At 42.8% G+C, this 22,353-nt stretch overlaps 2 protein-coding genes across 10 annotated transcripts; both read right to left on the reverse strand.

The window, feature by feature from the left end:
• Nucleotides 1–3,888: 3,888 nt before the first annotated feature.
• dennd1c (DENN domain containing 1C) lies at nt 3,889–16,580 on the reverse strand. Of its 9 annotated transcripts, none has more exons than XM_053417379.1 (23): nt 16,411–16,579; nt 15,838–15,902; nt 15,253–15,296; nt 14,229–14,278; nt 14,021–14,140; nt 13,866–13,935; nt 13,697–13,777; nt 13,535–13,600; nt 11,122–11,175; nt 10,913–11,023; nt 9,842–9,942; nt 9,722–9,767; nt 9,517–9,618; nt 8,739–8,864; nt 7,911–8,012; nt 7,557–7,647; nt 7,433–7,473; nt 7,279–7,329; nt 7,156–7,203; nt 6,944–7,051; nt 6,626–6,708; nt 5,730–5,943; nt 3,889–5,632 (listed from the first exon to the last, which is right to left on the reverse strand). In XM_053417379.1, exons 1-23 carry the CDS (start codon nt 16,425–16,427, stop codon nt 4,634–4,636), a joined length of 2,790 nt encoding a protein of 929 aa, XP_053273354.1. In that variant the 5' UTR covers nt 16,428–16,579; the 3' UTR covers nt 3,889–4,633. The 9 variants fall into 9 exon arrangements, with proteins under 9 accessions (XP_053273354.1, XP_053273346.1, XP_053273330.1 ...); XM_053417371.1 differs by having other exon boundaries at nt 15,250–15,296; XM_053417355.1 differs by lacking the exon at nt 6,626–6,708 and having other exon boundaries at nt 6,944–7,203; nt 9,517–9,615; nt 15,250–15,296; nt 16,411–16,580.
• Nucleotides 16,581–17,783: 1,203 nt separating this feature from the next.
• On the reverse strand, nt 17,784–22,230 carry zgc:65894 (uncharacterized protein LOC335798 homolog). The gene is made up of 5 exons (XM_053418786.1): nt 22,007–22,230; nt 19,984–20,092; nt 19,788–19,898; nt 19,048–19,292; nt 17,784–18,964 (listed from the first exon to the last, which is right to left on the reverse strand). The coding sequence occupies exons 1-5, from the start codon at nt 22,061–22,063 to the stop codon at nt 18,152–18,154; spliced, it is 1,335 nt and encodes a 444-aa protein (XP_053274761.1). The 5' UTR covers nt 22,064–22,230; the 3' UTR covers nt 17,784–18,151.
• Between the last annotated feature and the right edge of the window lie 123 nt (nt 22,231–22,353).

Genomic DNA, 22,353 nt, shown 5'->3' on the forward strand with positions numbered 1-22,353 from the left:
AGAATCAATACTAATCAACAGAACCGACTGATGCAAAACATACTCACAAATAAACACTTAATCGAAGAAGCTATTCTGCTTTAGCCATGGACAGTTTTGAATTGCGACATACAAAAAAAGCTTGTTTTGATTAGAGACCTCAAGTCACTTATAATTCTTCTGAGTTTGCTGATTCAGAAAACACACACAGTCACAAATCACACACAAGCAAACACACACTCACAGACCTCCAGTGCAGTGAACACAGTGTTGTGTAATTGCTGGTTAAAGTTAAAGGATTTTTTGGGAATGTCGTAATCTGGGAATTTTTTTTCTTTTTCACTCAGTTTTAAAGGATATAATCAGTGATTTTATTATTTTGTAATGGTTTATATAATTCTTCATAAAAAAAACGGATTTCACAAAATTCCATGGCTCAATGATTTCAATTGGGCCTTGCAAATGTATTTTGATGAATGTATTCAATAAAATCTATATCCCATTGTTTTAAAACAATCAGGTTCCAATTATGTGGATACTGAATTATTATCTTTGGAATGGATTTGTTCAGGCACTCAGGGGACTTGGTAAATATTCGTCATCTGGTTAAATTCATTAAAAGATTAGCTGTTAGACCCAGATCTCCTAATGCGTTCTTTATGTGCCAAACTCCGGAAAATGTCTGTAACTAATTTACTAGATTTCCTGTCTAAAAACAGCTCCTGTCCAACTCAGTGCCACACGGCTCCATGAAGTAAAGGGGCACAGCCTAGAAAGCCCTACACATACATCTTCATATCATTAACATTATTTCAACAGTTTTTGATCAAACAAACAAATATTTTCTCCAAGAGTTGCCGAACTCGACTCAGAACCGGATTCGGCAACAACAGATCACTGAAGAAATACTGCAATCTATTGACCACATCTCACAACATGTCAAAACTTTTAAAACTGCATATTGTTAGACTATAATTTAACTATTTCATAAGTTATCCAATCGTGTTTTTACCATCTCGGTAATATTGCCAAAAATGTAATCCAAAAATAAGAGTAGCAGAAACAATCATACATGCTTTTATTACCTTGTGCTTTCCTCTGATCTTCATCTGAAAATCCTGAAATGACTGTAGTTTCTACAATTCAACTAAAGCTCAGCAGCCAGACTTTTAAATAGAACTAAGAGATATGATCAGATCACAACTGTTGGCTCCCAGTTTTCTTTTAGATTGTTTCTAAAATGTATAGATTCTTTTTTAAGGCTTTCCATGAACCTGGCCCGGGGCTAAATCATTAATTCCCTATTTCCCTCTGCGTAGCTTGCGATCTGTGGGCAAGGTTCTGCAGTCCCTTCCTGATTCCAGGCTGACCAACAGGATGGACAGAGCGTTTGCCATCAAGCCCCCAAAGCTCTGGAATGAGATTCATACTTCTTTTAAGTCTCGGCTATAGAAACACTTTTTACAGAAGGAATATGCCTGAATTTACTTGGGCTGCCGAATTATTATTGTTCTTTGAATTCTACCATGATTATCATGGTCATCTATGTACCTCTTATGAATTGCAATGTGTAATTTGATTATAATTAATCACACCACAGAGCAGACAGCTCAGCTAACAAACTGAACTCAGCACAAGGCCTCTTCTCTCTGATCATTTAACCCAAGCTTCCATGATGTCTGAGTTTCTGATTGGCGCAGGCAGGACATGTGACTTGGCTCAGTTCCTAGCGCACAGGCAGGTGGAGGAGGGCAGGTGAGGGGGAAATAGTATCAGTCATGCCGCGACAGGGCGACCCCATGCCCGCTGGAGCATGAAGTTCATCGGTCAACCGGAAGCATCTTGCCTTTGAATCAAAAGGTCGACGCTGCGGGGCACGTGGGTGGGACGCTCCACGCCTGACAGGTAACCGAGCCTTCATCCGACGTTTCCCTGCAGGTAAAGATAAACAAATAAAGCACGCAGTCCACGATCACAGCTGGACGTAAAGTGTGTGTGAGCGTCGGGAAAGCGGCAGCAGCTCTGTCCCTCCTCCACCTGTCGGCTCAGGGCAGCAGCTCCGTCCCTCCTCCACCTTTCGGCTCAGGGCAGCGGAGGAGGAGGAGTGGAGGGGGAGGAGGCGGTAGCGGTCAGACAGGTGCAGCAGGACCTGCCGCATTCCACCGTGCGCAGGTATGCGTCCGCGCTGTGGTGGCGACACGGACGTGCGGTGGCATTTAGTTTGTTCCAGGATTAGAGAGGAAATGAACGTGTAGTGTGAGAGTTATTGGAGTTAAAAGCATTATCCTCACACGGGAAGAAGGAACTACCCGTCAGTGTCAGGACATTTGTGGTGAGGTGATTGTTTTGTCCTTTTGTCTCTAGGGGTTTTCACCAGGTGATAGTCCGTGGTTTCGGTATGTACCTATCCCAGGACCAGTTTATAGACCCGCTCCCACACCCAGTCTTTAGTGATTGCATACCTGAGGGCGTAATAAAGTAGGCATTTGAATTGTTCGTTGCAATTTTTCCTATTTTCTCAATAGTAGTCTAATAGTCTTTTTTTTATGTTGTTAAATGTAGAGAGATGACAATCACTATTTACCCACGTTTTTATCGGGTTTTATCTGCAATTGTTAGTCAATATATATATATATTCAGCTGTATTGATGATTGGCTATTAAAATAACTTTGTGAACAAACTATAAACTTTTGATGGTGTCCCGTGCCCCTTTTGTTCTATTTTCATATTTTCTCAGACTAAATTATGAATCGATTATCAAAACAATCTGTTTGTTAATTAGACGTGTGTGTGTGCGCCATACATTCTCGTGTTGTGATATTAAAAGGATATTTTCCTCTTTTTCATACATACGGACAACAACAGAGTTGAAAAATGCCTCAACTCACAATAAAAAAAAAAATTTAAAAAAATGAATGGATTATTGCCTGACCCTCACTCAGGTTTCATCGTAATCCCTCCACTAGCTTTTATGTTATGCTGCTAACTAATGCAGAAATGCAGATGAAAACCTAATTGCAGAGACTGACACACTGCAAGTGATCAAATTCAGAAAAACTGACCCCTCTGACATCCTGACCTGTGTGCGCTTCCCTCCCCAGCTCTCCATCACTATGGCGACGCAGGTGTTGATGCCCCCTGCGGTGTCGGCGCTTGTCTCCGCCGCGCTCTCCCTGCTCAGCTTGACGCTGCTGCTGCTGGTGTGTGTCATCAGGAAGAAGCGGAGGATGGAGGGAACATACAGGCCCAGTGCGGAGGAGAGGAAACAGACGGGAGCGGCGGGATCTGAGAAACCCGGCCTGCCTCTGCCGCTGCCACTGCCCAAAGAAGAAAGACTCATATGATGGACGCGGCCTTGCGTGCCTTCTTTCCTTTGTCACTGTGTAAACCCCTGGATCAATTCCTGCTGGTTTCTATTGAAGCGCTGCTGCTAATCACCAGAGATTATCTACGTTTGCATTCTGCACCATGAATCCTCACAGAACACTTTGTGCTGCACTTTTTCCTCCCCGGTGACGACACACAGACTGAATGGACTGTCCACTCCAGCGCCTGTTTCACTGCATTAGAAGAGGGAATATGTCATGAGTTAATATTCCCTTTTCTTAACTAGGTACTCCCTGTGTTCTGCCACATGAGGGATATGAGCTTAAGTATATTTTGTATTTGTACCGAGATCACTGTAAGTATATATTTATATGTATAAAACGTTTATAGATTAAGGATAATGATTAAAAGACAATGACTGTGATGCACCTTTAAGTCAACTCTTTGAAGCTCAATTTCATATTAAAAATTTCAAAATCAATGTTCATAGTGTTCTATAAATAAACCAACAATGTGCACACCCAGTGGTGCAGCTCGTTCTCTTCATTATCTTGGAGCATTGAAGGCCAGGGGAGGCTCGATTGTTCAAAATGTAAACTTTATTCTGTACAAGTTACCAAACATGCGGTAATTATCCTCAGCATTTGTCCGTTTTCTCTGGGCAATAGCTCATAGAGACTTTCTCTCACACACACACACGTGGTTGTAGAGTACTCACATACTTGTGTATCTGACAAATGATCCCTCATAGTAGCTGTAGCTGATCCGTAAACCAATCAGTGTCCTCACTGTTAACACATTCATTTAGTTCTTGTTTTCAGCCGTGCTTCCAGTCCGTCCATCAAGTAAACAAGATTCACATGAACAAAAAAATATTCTCACTATTTATCACTTGGCAAAAGTTTGTGTCCTGAAGAAGGGGTTTGTCGACCTGAGCCACAGGTGCTGTCCTTTATTTTGACTCGATCACACATAATGTAACTGCAGCTGAAAGTTGACGTCAATAAATGAACTCTTTACTCTTGTTTTGTTTTAGCTAAAGAAGTGCTCGACTGTTCTTGGAATGTATGTTTTTTGAAAGACCCTTAAGGTCCATGGTGACTGCCCTCCCAAAACATGAACATGATGTCTCAAGTCTGCCTTTAGGGAATTTCTTCAAATTTTCACCTCATGAGTCTGGAAAAAATATATAGTAATGTAGACTGAAACGGCTCTGGTGGTTGGAAGCGAACCACCGCAGGGTGGCAATTCTGAATAACATCTTCATTAGAAACAACCAGGGAAACCACATGACTTGTCAACACTAACAACAAACAGCATCGTCCTTTAAGCTTCAAATCTCTTCTTAAGTTCAGACACTTTGATGAGTGGGGAGTCTTCCTCTTTATGCACCTCCGGGCAGTCGTTCTCCTCTGATGGACCGGAGTGACGTGGCAAGACATCGTGGGTTTGTGTGTTCTCCTTGCTCCACAACACGTTGCCCGGTCTCCCAGGTTCAGCCGAGCCCTTGGTGCTGGACGTCACCAGAAGGCTCCGGCTGGATCCATGACACTGGAAGCGTTCTACAGCAGACAGCACTCTCGGCGTAGAGGGTAATTGTCTTAACTCTCGCTCTGATTTATTCACTGCTTCTTCACAACTTTTTTCCTGGCCTGCTGGAGGTTGAGGGTCAGCTGCGAGGCTCTGAGGTCCAGAAGAAGCTGTGCTCTCTGGATTAGCTCTCTCCTGTTGTCCTTGCTGCTCTTCTACCGTGTTGCGATCATGGGGATTCAGTTTTATAAGTGTGTTTAAAGATCCTTTTACCTCTTTTTCTTTGTCGTCCTGGTTCTCATTTTTCTCTTCTATTGCTACATCTGTTTGTATTTGATCTGTTTCTCTGTGTCCTTCAGTTACTTCGTCACTCTGATTTCTCTCATCCTCCCTCTTTTCTGTTAACCCTTCATCCTCTCGCTTGTCTTTCGCTGGTTCCTCTCCTAGGCTCTCTCTCATTTCCTCACCTTCTTTCTTTCTCTTCTCCTCAAATTCCACTTCCTTAAATGTATTTGTGTTTTCTTTTTCTCCTCCTGGCTTCCCATTTATCACTACCTTTACCTCTTCCTGCTTCTCTCCATCCTCCCTCTGTCTATTATTTTCCCCTTTTTCACATCTTGCCAGAAGACTCTCTGACTCCTCGTCCTCCGGTACCCTAATGTCTAGGTATGGCCAATCAGAGTCCCCCGTCACGTCTGACAGCTCTTCTGTGGTGTCCAGATTCCAGCTGTGTAGGCTGCCACTGCCGCTGATGGACAGACACAAGCTCTCCTGGCTGGGATTGACTCGACCAAACTGGAATCACAGCAACAGCCCCTGTTAGACTATAGTATTTATGTGTGTGTGTGTGTGTGTGTGTGTGTGTGTGTGTATGAGTTCCGCCTCTTCTTACCTTCGTGATATAATCATGAGTGTCTGGCCCGAACAAATCCAGGCTCCGGGTGCCGTACAGCACGCCGCGGTCATTGTAGCTGCGGGAGCTGAGGGTGTCAAAAATCTCCCCGAGCAGATCCATCTCCTCCGGGTCACACAGCAGCGTATCTTCCCCCTCGTCTTCATCCTTCTGGAGCTCAGAGTCAGGCTCAACCACCGGCTCGGACACAGCTCTAAGAACAGAACAAAGGATCACACAAACGGGATATCATCATGTTTTACCTGGGTTTCCCTGTTTCTCTGTCTCTTAACTCACTTGCTTTAGGTACATCCAAATATAATTTAATATAATATAATATAAAATGTATGAAAATGTATCCAATAACCCATTGAAAGTTTAGTACATCCTAGTAACCTTTATATGGAGCCAGTTTTACTGTTGGGTCGAATAGGAGTTTCTTTGAACTTCTATTGATTGTCTGGTTTATTCTCAGTATTAACTTATTCTTTTGCCAGTTTTTAGTAAATGTTCAGCCGCACAGAAAAATGTGTTTGCTCATTCAATAAAGGTAGAAAAAAACCACATTGAGCAATGACCACTTCTTTTCTTTTTCCTGAATACGATTCATCCAGTTTGTTGGTTTGTTTGAATCCTGGACGGCTCAATCTGTTAAAATACATCACATTTTGTAAACTCGCAATTTGTTTGTGTGCAAGCTCTTACTTCGAAAGAATAGTTTGTAACTACAGCTGTGAGATAAATGAATAAAGGTAAAACACATAATAAGTCCCTCTGAAATTAATTGGACTAAACCTGCAAAAAATCCAAACACTCCAGTAAAGTATATGCCACAAAACTGCATTAAAGTACAGTATTTAGGTCAATGTACTTTGTTACTTTGCAACCCTGCTCACCCATCCCATGTATCTCCTGTGTCCTTCAAGTTGTCCTGGTCTCTGGGGGACCTGAATTTGTGCAAGGGCCGACGGGGACGTGACTGATAAGAGGCGACATAGACACAAAGCAACATCCCCACAAACAACATGGCAAATGTTGGGGTGGATCACAATGAAGCAAAAGAAACAGGGCAACACGAGCAGTGGGAGACAGTGGAACAGGCATGAGGGGGTCATTAATATATGTGGACGGGATCTCCAATTTAATAAAAAGCTCAAAATGAATGAGGCTGATGTGTGCAAATGGACGTGTGGTTGTTTTGAGAGAGGTCTCACCTTCCCAAAGTGCTGTGTGATCGGCAGGCGATCCTGCAGGCAGTCAGATTGGCCACGGCGATGTGCCACTGATCCTCCTCTCTGCAGGGTGTGGTCTTCATTGTTGGCCTGCAATGCACACACACAAACAGGAAGGAGGGAAGAAGTGACACGGCAAACTTCGGCAGAGTTTGCACCAAACAAAGCGGATGCCCACATAAACACAAGCCCACCTTGTGCAACAGCAGGTTTTTCAGACCAGACTTGGCGAGACCTTTGGCCTGGGAGGGAAAAAACAGATGATGAGTACAACATTCACCTGCTGCACCCCTCCCAACACAAACACCTCTACTCACCCTCATGTGAGCTTTGGACCTCATGTTGAGGATTAGCGCCCCTCCTCCTTTCTGTCAAGAATGGAAACGCAGCAGTGTTGCACTTTTGAACAAGTTGGGAAAACAAAATGCCCCGATATACAAAAGTGTATCACTAAAGATAAAAATAACTTACCTTTAAATTACCAACTAACTGCTGATACGATTTGCTTGTTCCTGCAGATCAACAGATATACAGAGGATAAGTGATAAGTGAGTAATAGAACATTTGAGACAAACTAATATTCAGACACACACACCAGCTGCTGCTTCACACTTTAGGATCTCTTCCTCGAAGAGGTCATCTGGTTCCTTTCCCTTGTTGAGAATATCCAGGCGGCCATCTATGAACTAAAACAAGACAAATATTATTTATTATTCACTGGACAGGATCATTTCAACAAACTGTATTTTAGAGTCAATTCTGTGGCTTTAACCACGTGGAAATCTCAAGTCTGATATAATATAACCAAACAGTTTAGGTTAAAATCAAAGGATGCTTGAAACATTAATTATAAACAGCTTCAACCTTTCACTTCTGTTCTCTGCCCTACGACCTCCTCTTCACTGTTTAACTGCAGTATTTGTCCAGCAGAGGGCAGCGCAGGGTTTACCTGTTTGAAGAGCTGTAGGTGAATAGCACTCTGCAGAAACTGCCTCATACTGGGAGATTTGTGATCTAGAAACATCTTCTCACTGAAACATATTTCCCCTTCCTGCAAAGAAGAACAGAGAAAGAGATAAAGAGTCCAAATGTATAAACACAGGCCTTCTGTTCTGACCTGATAAAGCAGAGTTGTAAATGTACCTACTCAGCTGAGAATTACATTACATGTCATTTAGCTGACGCTTTTATCCAAAGCGACTTACATTTTTAGAACACTCAGCATTTATGAGGGGCCATTTAGGGGTTCAGTATCTTGCCAAGGACACTTAGGCATGCAGATGGGATAGAGTGGGATTCGAACCGGCAACCTTCTTGTTGCAGATCACCCGCTCTATCCCCTAGGCCTAGCTCTCATTCCCCAGAATGACGAATAAGTTAATTCCCCCTTATGACCAACAACAAGACCCAATAACCAAGTTGTTCTGAGTGTCTACGTCATCGTTTTCATCCAGACTACACCGGAGTTTTCAAACTAAAACAGGGCCAACAGTGTTTCCAAACATCTCTGTTTCAGTGGCTCTGAAGCTCCGGAGTAGAATGGGAACCACGTGTGCCTGTAGAGGAGTTGGTGGGCTTTCAAATGAAAATGGATGAATGTGGATGAATCCTGATAAAGTCAAGTCTGCACTGATTGGCCAGTACCGTATCTTTCCAGGCCCATATCACATAAACAAGAAACCTATTTGACAAACTTCAGGAGAGAAAACCTGAGAGAAGCAGAATATGTCTCCTTTAAATTGCCATCTATTAATTACCCGATGAGTGAGTGACTGACCTTTTGAGTCTGCAGTGCGTCCCTGTAGCCTCCGAAAAGCAGAGCCTGAGCTTTCAGGAAGGCCAGAGAGACTCCACAGCCTGGAGACACGGCCTGACGCTTCAAACACAGCTTCAGCCCAGACATCTGGAAACAGTTTCACCGACACAGCTCTGACATTAATCTTGGATGAACCTACAGTGCTACTGTTGTAAACTAATCACAATCAAAACAGCAACTTTCCATCAATTGAAGATGTGGAGGGAGTGTGTAATGTGAAAGAGGGAGGAAACGTTTGGACTTTTGTATTTTTGTCTGACACTGCAGTAGTTCTTCCGTCCCAGTAGCTTTCCCTGGGGCCAAGGGATCATTTCAGTCACTTTTGTATTGTCACCAGAGCCAGATTTACCCGTCCCAAAATGTACGTGCCCAGGTGATTTGCTATTTGGCTTTTGTTAGAATGTTTTGGGGCAGATTACCGAACACCCAAACCTACAGCTGCTGCAATGTTTGATTATATCCAAAATAACTACAGTGTCTTTACTGGTTCTAATTACCTCACCTTGGTTCTTCACATATGGAGAAAATGCACAGGCAATGTCTAAAATAGACCTTTACTTTCAAGTTCAGTTCCTGTGGTTAACACTCATCACCTGGTTCTGTGCTACAGACCATCATCTAAATATAGCGTTTAAATAACTTTCCAGTCATATTTCACTATGATACAAACAAAACGAAAGAGAGACTCATAAATAATCACAAAAAAAGTACACAATCCTCCACACAGAGAATGTATTACCACATCTGAAGGTATCCTTTTAAGGTCATCAAAGGGCGTCTCTAGAGTGTTTGTGTCCACATTTAGGATGACAACTTCTTCCAACCCTCGACTCCTCACCTTCTGTCAGACACACACAGACACGTCTTATAATCATTTACATCACAAACCTGCTGGTAGATTTGAAAGGTTTGGTATTTGACTGAAGCAGTTTTCATCAGTTTACCTCAGCTAGACTGGTGTGGACCCCTATTAGGTAAGGCATAGGAGCACTGCAACCAAATGAAAAACTTGCATTAATCCAAGGTCAGTGCACAGGAGGCTGACGGGATGGACAGATTCTTACCAGCAGTAGTCCAGTAGGTGAGGCGGCAGGATAGGTATGAAGATGTGTTGCCAGTACATGGGGTATAACAAAGTGCTGAATGCGTGCACACAAGACGTCAGCTACAAAGACAAAATGGAAGGCAGGTTTAGACGACAACAACGCACAGGACACACAAACATGTCCGTGTGGTCCAGTCATGTAGGCCGGTTTGTGATTTCAAGGCAGCACAATGATGGAGTTTATGTCCATTTGTCTGTTTGACGGTTTGTTTGTATGATGAGTATTAGGGCCATATTTAATTTTCAGAAGAACAGGATTTAAGTCCCACTATTAAGATAATAAATTCATAATTTAATGACAAAAAAGTAATAAATTCCCAAATAAAGAAATAACCAGTGCTTGATGGAGTCTCGCTCATTTTGGCTCCCAGTTTCAATAGAAACTATGAAACCCCTTTGAGAATCATTCAGATGTAACAAACTGCAACTCTGCAGTCGACCACTATCAAACTTCTCTTCCTCCACAAAAGAGGCCACTTCCTCCAAGTCCGCATGGTTCTTTTTCAGACCAGACACAGTTTCTTGCTCAATCTGTTTAAAGTCTTGATATTTATGATGGTATGGTGCTGATAAGCCAAAAGACGAAATATTTTGTAATATGTGAAACTTATACTAAAGCATAACTATAAAAGACGCTTTCCCAGTTTCACTGCAGGCGACAGGCTTATTATTTCTGCTATTTCCTCTCCAAAATGACATGTGGCCTAAAATGATGACTTATTTCGTTATAAGTGGACTGAGATCTATGAGTTCTTGAATTGAATTTTAATTTAAGAAGACTCTTGGGCCTTGGTGGAGGTATGTACTGTAGATGCCATTCTAGTTCTAATTGCAATGTTTCAGCATTCATCAGAAGCTCGGGTGGTTTCTGTCTTCACGGGAGGTTAATAATGCGCTGAAGGGTGAACAGTTACTATTGGACATTATCTCAAGTATGGTTTCAAAAAAAGGGGTAGTGCGTTTCCAGAGAGTGAACACAGGGGAAAACACAATATGATAAAAATAGTAGAATGACTAATGTGATTCTTACAGTGCTGAGTTTGCTGGCAAAGATCAGAATGCGTCTCTCAAACAGCATGCTGGCGTAGAGCTGGAGCAGGTTCCCCACATCTACTGCCACAATCAGCTCTGTTAAGTTCCTCTGATAAACACACACACACACCAGTTTAAATGGGCATAGTATTTTGAACAAAATCCCTCTTGCTTTACGAAGGATTTTTTTTAATCTGACAAACTCACATTTTCAGGGATGGAAGGGAGACTTCTGGGGTCTGGAGCAATAAAGTATGGAACCTGGTCAAAATGAGTTAAACAGACAAATTTGAATAAACCTGTGACTTAAATGAAAACATCTTTTTTTGATTGATTAGTATTTTCAGCATCATTCAGACAAGTGAGCATCAAAGGTTAGAGGATCAGACTTTGGAGTTTCATTCCAAAATTCGGCGTCCTTTACAGTTGTTGTCTATTGAATCCACTGTAACACAACCTTCTGTAAGACCTTCAGCAAATCCAACCCCTGATATTGTGTTCATTGTGTTTACACAAGCTTTCATCACTAACTGGGTTACTCATCCATTCCTGTGCTGGATTAAACTTTGTCTTCACTTTCAAACAACACTGAATTAAAGCAACACTTTGTGACTTTCAATGAGCAGCAGCGCCCTCTGCAGCCAGACGTCGTGATGAATCGTGTTGGGCTAGATTTCTAGCGAATAAGTGGTTTTAATGGAGAAGAAATAACAAAGCCCATCAATCTCTTGACTGGAGCTCTGAGTGTATATAGTGACTGTGAGAGCGTAAACCCACTTACTGAACTGAAACACAACTATACGGAGAGTATTTCTCATGATCCCTGGCTTCCTAAATCAGAGGAGCTGTTGCTTAAACAAATACACCAAACTCTCTAAAGAATTATTTAAAAAGTTTACTCGAGGAACATGGCAGATAAATGCTGGTCTTAATTACTCCTTAGACGCCCTTTCAACCGATCTACAGTTTGGCTTCACTTGTGAACTTACTGGATGTTATTCTGACAATATAATTTAGAGAAAATCAGTTGGTTAAACAATTCTAATCGGAGATCGTACCCACTCACCAAAGCTGCACAGAGCAAGAACAGACTTTAAGGGGGAAGAGTGGGAATGAAAGTGGCTCCATTGTCACAATTCCAAGTCAGTGAACAATCAATCTAATTCAGAAGATGCTATTTTAAGGTTAACATGTAGCAGATTTGAGGAAAACTAAAAGGACAGAATGGCCCTTTAGGCCTCAACAGGAAAAGGAGGGGCCAGGAAGATAATAAAGGTGACACACCTGTGTGAGAAAAAGAGAGGGAAACTCAAACAAAGGAGTATGGAGTGTAAACAGGTGAAGGAGCATGACGGAAGGAAGGAGAAAAAAACGGCTCAACAAGTAAAGAAAGATGACTAAGAACTGAATGGAGTGATGGCACCAACGTCCTGGAACCTGAGGAACAAGTTAATCCCTGGAGCAGGAAGTGGATTTTAAACCCCTGGACCCTGCTCGGATCAGAACGCGATTCCCTCAGTCCTGGATAGACGAAGCCAGATAAGTACACTCTTTACCCTCTCCTGGCGTCACCAAGCTCGCTTGCCTCTGGAAAATACCCCTTCTCTTCCCTCTACCTGGGGATAAAGGACCTCCTAAGCAAAAGAACAAACATTTCCCTAACTGCACCTTTTCTTTGGACCCTAACTCCCCTCTCCAACAAAACCCCACACACACACACCAACAAACATTTGAACTTGAACTCTTAATGAACGTTTCTTCCACAAGTTTACCCGAAGGGACGTTTAATTGTTCTTATTTGGAAAAGAATTTGATTTCATGGTATACTGAAGATTTTGGTTGAAAATTGGTATTTTTCTGTTGAGTTATATATCGTACGTATTTGTTTTTGATGTTAACCTGAGTAAATGAGATAATTGAAGATATACTGATTAACCGTATTTTTGTATTTAATTTATTTTCCTTTGATGTTTCGTGTAGCTAGGTACCTGAGCTATCCGGGTTATCTCTCATACCGGGATATATTGTAAATGTTGACAGGCGAAGAATCCCTGTCTGGAGCCCAACTTTTATATTTTCTCCATTTAGAAAACCTACGCTACAAACATTTTTTGCATAGTGTTGCTTTATGTTCCCACTAATGCAAACTACAGTTCTTAAAGAATACATTTTATCTGCTGCTACAATGCCAACCGATGAATGGGGTATTGCAAAATCAATTAGGAATTTCTGAAAAATGGGTTACAACCTGAATAATATTGTCTATATTTTTCACCAGGGAATTGTTTTAGGTTATGAATCTTTCAAGAGGAGGATTTTTCCATTTTGGAATGAAATGCAAAAATACACTCCGCTGTACCTTTGAGGCATAGCTCGTAAGACAAAGGATTTTGAGGATGAGGTCAGTAAAGTCACGGGTTATGAATACACACAGTTAACTGACAAAATTTAAGATGTTAATGGTGTTAAGTTTGATTGATTCGAGGGCTGACAGACGAGGTTTTAGTCGGCACATATCAGGTTTAGTCAACAAGCACAGACAGCTGAAGTTTTCCAGCAGGAGTTAGTTTGTCTCTGCTTAGCGAATGTTCCAGACCAAGTGAACTCCAGCAGGACTCACCCCCTCTTGACCCTCCGGGTGTCCGACAGGATGGGACACCCCTGTGCTGACCAATAGCTGCTCTCCCTCAGAAAAAAACACAACACGCAAACCACCGACAGAAAACAGCCGTAAAGTTGTGAGGTTTCACCCCTGGGTGTTATTGGCTAATTAGAGATTTACCATCTGCAGAGTGACAGATCCAGCTGCAAGTGGTAGGGGCTGATGGTAGAGAGAAGCCAGCAGCGCCTTCATCTCATTGGTCTGGTGAGAAGACAATGTCCGTTACGTTAATGATATCGTATGAAAGACTGATGTAGAGGCAGAAACATTAGAAGCCGTGGAAACTCACCTGTCCCTTTGTCAGGTAATCAGCCAAGCTGTTGAGAAGTTTGTAAAACACTTCAAACCAGGGAAGGTAACTGGATTTGAATGGAAGAAAAATGGGTTTAATTGAGGTGCTAGAGTCATGGTTAAACTTTCAGACACATGCACACACGCATGTACCTGAGAATGCAAAGGCAGGTCTGCATGCTGTTGGCGAGACGACAGAAGCCGAAGCGTTGGCATCCCTCAAGGTCAGTGAGAACGAAGGTGAAGTGCTGCACGGCCACCCCAGCCCTCACTCTGAGCAGATGAACAGGGTTGGACACATGGAAAAACCAAAACAGTCCAGAAGCTGGAGTGAGCTGCAAACCAGCCAGTTTATACTCACCTCTGTATGTCATATGGGAAGCAGAATCTAGGTAACGTCTGAAAGGACTCCTAGCAGAGAGGAATAAGCAGAAACAAAAGATTTTGTAAGTTCTTCGGCAGGATTCACAAAAACTACTATTAAATATTAGTCTGGACTTTTTTTTTTCCGGATCATTAATGGTCTGAGATGTTTAGGGGACCGATAATTATGACTGTGTGCAATTTGGTGCAGATCCAGATAAAAAGACAAGTACATGTCAGGTTGATGGTAATGTGATATGTTTGCTAAATAAAAGTTCGGGGCAAATACTGCAGCTAAATGAACAATCGGTGGATTATCAACATTGTTAACAGCTCATGAGAGAAATATGAAACAACAAAAAAATTATAACTAGAATGTCACTCAGTAGAGCACATAGCTCAGCCAAGACCCAACAGTCCCCTTATCGAACCCCACATGTAAACATAACCTCCCTGGTGGAGGTCAAAACTCATCCTCTGGGTATCATGATTGTGTGATGATAACAATTGTGGCAGTCCATGCAAAGGTTAATTAGATATTATAATCTGCACCAAAGTGGTGAATGGACAAACCAATTGACATTACAATCTGTAGGACCAAGCTGCTAATGAGGCTAAAAACAAGCTGCGAGGGTCATAACTTCCACCAAAAAGGTTAATGTTTTCATAGCTGTTTGTCTGTTCGTGGGTCTGTTTGTCAGGTCATGCAAAAACTACAGATCTTATTGAAACTTGGTGGAAGGATGGGATATAGGCCCAGGACCAAACCATCCAAACAAAGGGGCGGATTCAGGATTCTATTTTTGTTTTACTTTCCTTAATATTGTGAAACTTTTTTGTTTCTTTTTCATTTTCAGTAATTTCACAGGGAATCATTTATGAATATTGATCGAAAAAAACAGGCATATTAAGGGAACTGATATCTTTGGTAGACTCTAGTCTACTGAGTGTCATTCTAGTTTATGATGTAACATTGTATCCACAGATATAATGTTATAGGGGCAGGAGACATGTACGACAACCTCATCACTGAAGTCTTCTGGAAACTGAAACAGCACACCAGGATCTGTAACAGTCAAAGAAATGAATGAACATCTTCGCCCAGTTTTACAAGGCAGAGAGAAAATAAAGTGTATGTGGTAAATGATCACAAATGGCCAAATTCAATAAATGTCGCATCACAATAAAAAGATGTTTGAACCCCTTTATTCCGTTCGTTAGTTGCTAAGTCCTTCACATAACCACGACACGTTCTCATCTGTTACAAATATGGCTAGACTGCAGGCTGTGTGGTTTGACTGATCACGTGACAGGAAGCACAAGAGCAACTCTCAGCTCTACAGAAACACCCCACACTAAGTCTTAACGTTGTGCTGTTTCGTGACACAGAAATGATCTAGAGGTGCTTTTTGTTTTTTGGAGCCAATCTCAGAGGGTGTTTAACAGTTGTGCCGTGTGCCAGGCAGGAAGATGACGAGCAGAGTCAGAGGAAAGTTTTACAGGAACAAGTTTGTATGAACTTCTCTTTGACTGGCAAATCACTACGCTCTTGTAGGTCACTCTCCCGTCTAACCTGGCCCTGCAGGGAATGGGGACAGGGGCCTCACCTTTGTCTCTGGCAACAGGACAAGTTGCTTCAAAGAACCAGTAGAAGGTTTGCTCCGGGTTTTGTCTGACAGCAAAGAGATAGATGTTAGAGAAGTTTATAAAGTGTATTACCCACACATTTATGTTGAATTTAATCAATATTTTCAGCACTCACAAGAGAGAGTTAAGTGTGGTTACATTCAAATATTCATATAGATAGATAGATAGATAGATGAAGGTAATGCAATTTAATGAAGGTATCGGGCACATAGCACACTAAACAAGTTGTGAAAATATAAGAGCAAAACTGTACAAAGTATTAACAATAAAAATTAAACAAAATCTGAGTATAATAATAATAGAGAGAAAGAGAGAGAGCACAATGTTCATTATACAACTTTATGTTTTATTAAACAACTCGGTTCTTGTGAGTTTTGATCAAAAACTGGTCCAACACGAAATGTATTAAAAGTGATTTGAGGCTGCTGCAGGAAACTTCCTGTGCAGCTGCGAGAGGAAGTGATGAAAACCACAAGAACAGAGTGATGATGATGATGAAAGTACAAGAAGAAAAATTACTTGATAAAACTTACTTCAGTCTGGAGCCCATGCTGTCCGAATGTGCTCGTGTCCATGTGTTAGTCCAGGGGGGCAGAGAGATAAGTCGTCCACCCTGATGTGGTGTGTATGAAGATAGAGGACAGCAGAAGCAGCAGTCTGCACAGACAGCGACAGAGTGAACCAACACTTCCTGATTTATCTCATTATGTGTGTTGTCAATGTATGTGTGACGTCTGTTGTACACCACCTCTTCTCATCTCTCCATTGTTCAGCCTTTACTTATTGGAAGGTTTAGATCATATGTATCTGCATGAGCAGAAGCTGGAATGTCCAATTTGTAGAATAATATTTTTGCATTAACAAATATCACTGTCTTCCTGTGATTTCATTTTTCATTTCCATACTACAACTTTTAAAATGTAATCATCTATTATATAAATTGGAATGACCATTATTAAACAAGTGATCTCAACATTGAAGCTGTTTGTATTTTGTTTGAGGGTTGTAACGACATACGTTTACTTCCTTACTGTACTTAAATACTTTTTCCATTTATCTGTACCTTAGTTAAGTAGATTTATTTGCGAGTATTTTTAAGTGGTTCTCTAAAACATATATCAGCCAATAACTACTTTCTACTCCAACACATTTTTAAATTGTTTCTTATATTTTGGAAATTAATAAATAAGAGAATTGTTCCAATTTAGGCCAAGACTCCATATTAATGAAGGGAATATGCTACTCCCTACAAGTACATTGACTTTTAGTAATTTTAAATTTAAAAGCAAGAACCCAATTACTTTAACTCAAGTTGGAAAGTTGATGTGGCACTTTTAATGATAATACAAAGTATATTTAAAACCTTTTTTTCTCGGGTTGAAAAGTAGATACTTTTGAACATCTGTCTTGGTTATACTTTTACTTAAGTTAATTCGTTGAGTACTCCCTCCGCCACTGTGTATAAACCAGTATTGACCACAGGACTATTTCTCCCTTGATGGTGTCTAGTTACCGTTAGAAAACCGGCTGGGTAAGTATTTCTATCATATCAGAACATGTGCCGGTACTGCTTTCATAGCGGAAGAGGCAACAGAGTCCATTTCCTGCTCAGAGGAACCCAGCTGCCAGAGCTCACACTGCCCCCTTGTGGTGTAACATTACCCAACCGGTGGACAATACTGGTCTCCATTTTAGTTTCATGCTGACATCGAGGAAAACCTGAAAAAAGTCGCTGATTCTCTCCTTGGTCGATTCGGTTTAGTTCAATAACTGTTTAATCTACATAATTCAGTAGAAATATATTTTGGGGATGTTGGTCAGAGTGTAGGCTTTACTGACACACAAATTTAAACCATCTCCTATATTAACACATTTCAAAAAGATTAAAAAAATGTTACGCATCACACAATTTTTCACGACAAGTTTATTTCAATCAATGGCAAATTAGACAATTGCTCAGATATAGGTGAGTTGAACGGTTTTATTGATGGAACTGCTGGGTGATAATTGAACATCACCAGAAGGCTACAGAACAAAGAGCACAAGCACAACTGTGTTAGCTACCTCTACATGAGAACTAAAATGGGAGGGTCAGCTTGGTGTTCCTACTCAAGGTGGAGAGAGGAAGAGAGGAAAGAAAAGAAAACAGAGGGAAAGGAGCAAGGGAATGGGTGGACTGTAAAAATAAAGAGTAGAGAGCAGAGTAGGGCTGAAGTCAGGGGAAGAATGGATGGAGTTGTGACGAGTGCACTGGAGAAATGAGTGATTTCAGCCTCAGGCCACTTCTTCCTCTCCCTCCTCCTCGAACTCGCCCTCCTCGGCCGTGGCGTCCTGGTACTGCTGGTACTCGGACACCAGGTCGTTCATGTTGCTCTCTGCCTCAGTGAACTCCATCTCATCCATGCCCTCGCCGGTGTACCAATGGAGGAAGGCCTTTCTGCGGAACATGGCGGTGAACTGCTCGGAGATGCGCTTGAACAGCTCCTGGATGGCTGTGCTGTTGCCGATGAAGGTGGCGGCCATCTTGAGCCCACGTGGAGGGATGTCGCACACTGCTGTCTTGACGTTGTTGGGGATCCATTCCACAAAGTAGCTGCTGTTCTTGTTCTGCACGTTGAGCATTTGCTCATCCACCTCTTTCATCGACATGCGTCCACGGAAGATGGCGGCCACTGTCAGGTAGCGGCCGTGGCGTGGGTCGCAGGCGGCCATCATGTTCTTGGCGTCGAACATCTGTTGAGTGAGTTCGGGCACAGAGAGGGCTCTGTACTGCTGGCTGCCGCGGCTGGTCAGGGGGGCAAAGCCGGGCATGAAGAAGTGCAGACGAGGGAAGGGTACCATGTTGACGGCCAATTTGCGGAGGTCGGCGTTGAGCTGGCCGGGGAAACGCAGGCATGTTGTCACGCCGCTCATGGTGGCAGAGACCAGATGGTTGAGGTCTCCGTAAGTGGGTGTGGTGAGTTTGAGGGTGCGGAAGCAGATGTCATACAAGGCCTCGTTGTCGATGCAGTAAGTCTCATCTGTGTTCTCAACCAGCTGGTGGACTGACAGGGTGGCGTTGTAGGGCTCCACCACTGTGTCTGACACCTAAAGATGGAACACGCAGAGGTCAGGGAGCTGAAGAGTAGGACAACATACAAACAATAAGAAATTGGACATAATCTCTGTACCTTAGGAGAGGGAACCACGCTGAAGGTGTTCATGATACGATCGGGGTACTCCTCGCGGATCTTGCTGATGAGCAGTGTTCCCATGCCGGAGCCGGTACCACCACCCAGGGAGTGTGTGAGCTGGAAACCCTGGAGACAGTCGCAGCTCTCCGCCTCCTTCCTCACTACGTCCATGACAGAGTCCACCAGCTCAGCCCCCTCTGTGTAGTGGCCCTTGGCCCAGTTGTTACCTGCTCCACTCTGGCCTGGAGGGAAAGGACTCATTACAATCTTCCATTTGAATATTCATATCATTAAATCTACAAGTAGTACTAATACAATTTTCATGACAACCAGTCCGATGGAGCTTAAATACGACATCTACACAATTTTTCCTGATCGGTCTCCTTTTCCATCCACCTCTCTTTTTTCTATGCTCACTCAAAACCGGTCCAACCATATGGTCACCCAAAGAGAATCAAAAGGTTTCTTCCTGTATAAAGTGTTTGCTCATTGAGTTTCTTAAATTTTCAAGGTATAGCTATATAAAAGTACCTTGTGATAATGTATGTTATTAGGCGAAATACAAACTAATTGAATATTCAGCCTCATTTGTCACTTCTGCCTTAGTTTGTCCTTTCAACTCTGAAACTTTAATGCAATTTAGACTGCAGCAAGTCGCATTAAAATGCTGATAACTTGACCATATTTTTCTTGTGTAATGAATGACTAAATATCCATGTTTGTGACTGTGACTGTACCGAAGACAAAGTTGTCTGGTCTGAAGAGCTGGCCAAAGGGGCCGGAGCGGACAGAGTCCATGGTGCCTGGCTCCAGATCCACCAAGATGGCCCTCGGGACGTATTTCCCACCTTGAACACAAAAAAAAAAAAATGGGTTAGAACTATCGTAGAAAAAAAACATAACAAATGAATACGTGTATGTTTCTGTTTTTACCTGAAGCCTCATTGTAGTAGACATTTATTCTGTCCAGCTGCAGGTCGCTGTCTCCATGATAACTGCCTGTTGGGTCGATGCCGTGCTCATCACTGATCACCTCCCAGAACTGCAAACAGATTGGTGAGATTAGAGACCAGCTGGTAAAATCTTTGACAATACAGTGAAGTTAAATATTGTGTGAGCACAGGAGATGATAGACTTTACAACCTGGTGCAGATGTTTAGCTACAGCAGCATCACCGTGATGTTTTAGCATACAAGATGAGATGTTGAATATTCCTTGTACATTTGAGGGTCTTCAGCACAAGTGTGTATCATCAAATGTTTTGGGCTTGCAAAGATACAGGCCAAACCTAAGTAAAATAAGGCTAAAGGTTAATCTGACCACTTGCTCGTATGGCAGTACTATAAAAACCATGTGGCCCGCTCAGTAGATCAGACATTAAGCCTTTTTAAACTGAACACTTGAAAAGAGCGCCAGATGGAGGATACATGTAAAGGTTTTGCCGCATCAAATCAAGGCCTACCGCCAGTAGGGTTACGGCGATGTAATAGGATGTCGTATTTTGGCCTTTTAATCACAAGAAGCCCTTTTCTAAGGTCGGTCCACTACAGGATGATCAGTAGTTGGTGTGTCCCTAGCATCTTGGGGCCCAGTTGGGAGTTTTCATCCTGATCAATAGTTATTGGCTGCAGCGTTCCGCAGTGTGCGATGTTTCTTTTATGGTCTGACGCAGGGCTTGTCCTCTGATCCCCAGATCTTTCAGCAACCTGATGGTGGATGTTATAAGAAAACCCCTACAGCCAACCTCCACTGGCCACACCCAGTCAATGGATGACACCCTGTGCCCCTCATGGACAAATATTGTCCATTGAATTGCATAGCAATTATTTGATACAGGCATTTTTTTTAATATATTGATTTTTTATATATATATATATATATATATATATATATATATATATATATATATATATATATATATTGCTATAGATGATATTGCTTTATTGCCAAAAAACAAATTATATAATTATATTATAAGAACCCATTCATGATTCAATCATCCCTCACTTGTGGTTATTTGGAGTTTTTGCAGTGTGAATTGTTAAAGCCTAAAATGCATTTGTGATCAAGGTCTTAACCAATGATTTATTGATTAACGGGTGTATCTCAGACACATTATTAACGATTGAAAAGAAGAGTAACTGACTGATTAGATTAAATTAACTCTTGTTGGTTGACGCCCTAGAATGATATCTGAATATAAATTTATCTACCTTAAGTTTCTTAACTCGACGGATCCCTGCACTAAGATGGAGGCCATTCACACTGAGTCATGCAGCGATGGGGATAAACCTCTGCGTTTGACCCAATTACGGTTTTCATTTTACATGATCCAATGCGGGTAGGGGAAGGCGTGTGTGTGTGCGTGCTGGGGGGGGGATGCGCCTGTCGGCGTTCTTGTGAATTGCGAGCCACACCTCGATCACACCACCCTCCATCTCACACACACGGACGCAGTGTTCTTTCGTCCGATTGTCTGGATTCACGGTGAAACACGGATCTTGTTTCTTCGCGCCTCTGTCTCTCAGCAACGGCGCTAGGTTTGCGCGCCTCGTGTGAAATTCGGCGGGGACATCTCTGCCGGCCACCGCCCATATTCGTAGGAGCCGCTTTGAGCTCCACTACCCTCCCCTCCTCGCTGACCTATTTACTGGCCTCGGTTGAGAGAAATGGCGTCGAGCCGGGGCTTAATGGCTCGGGTGGGTAAAAATGGCGTCGTAACGGGGGCATCGGTCTCGGCTGGGGAGAATTAGCGTCGTAGGACCGCCTCGTGTGGGCAGAAATAGCGTCATGAAGGGGCTTATTGTCTCCAGTGGGGAGACATGGCGTCGTGGCCGTACTTACTGGCTCGGATGGGCAGACATGGCTTCGTAGAATACAATTTAGTCCAGTTATAATAAAGCGGTTATCAGGTCGATTAGGGCCCCGGCGGCTGCGTGCTAGCGTTAATTCCTACCTTTGCTCCAATCTGGTTCCCGCACTGGCCGGCCTGCAGATGCAGGATCTCACGCATGTTGTCGGTGCGGTGGTGGTGGCTCTGTCTACGAAGAAGAAGCTGGTACCGTCTCCGGTGCTGCTGGCTAGATGCTGGATGCTGGCTGTCGGTGCTTCTGCTTCGGTGGACAGTCCCGGGTTGAATGGCGCAGGAGCTGTGGCTGTGCTATAAGGCTACGCAGTTTTCTAGTCACCTCGCTCCTCCCCCTGCTACTGCGCACGCGCCCTCCTTCCCGGTGCTGCAGCATGACGTCATCGCCATGGCAACGGGATCCGGCCACAGCCGGTGGATCAGCCCGTGTCTGCGCG

The sequence above is a fragment of the Pleuronectes platessa genome, chromosome 3 (genome assembly GCF_947347685.1).
Source record: "Pleuronectes platessa chromosome 3, fPlePla1.1, whole genome shotgun sequence".
NCBI lineage: Eukaryota > Metazoa > Chordata > Actinopteri > Pleuronectiformes > Pleuronectidae > Pleuronectes > Pleuronectes platessa.

Coding starts and splice junctions, on each gene's coding strand:
- dennd1c (XM_053417343.1), bottom strand. Junction 15,297..15,837: donor TCCTGTTGCCAGAGACAAAG/GTGAGGCCCCTG, acceptor TGACTGTTACAG/ATCCTGGTGTGCTGTTTCAG. Junction 14,279..15,249: donor AAGACTTCAGTGATGAGGTT/GTCGTACATGTC, acceptor CCTCTCTGCTAG/GAGTCCTTTCAGACGTTACC.
- zgc:65894 (XM_053418786.1), bottom strand. CDS start 22,063: ATGCGTGAGATCCTGCATCTGCAGGCCGGCCAGTGCGGGAACCAGATT. Junction 20,093..22,006: donor GGAACCAGATTGGAGCAAAG/GTAGGAATTAAC, acceptor ATCTGTTTGCAG/TTCTGGGAGGTGATCAGTGA. Junction 19,899..19,983: donor CTACTACAATGAGGCTTCAG/GTAAAAACAGAA, acceptor TTTGTGTTCAAG/GTGGGAAATACGTCCCGAGG.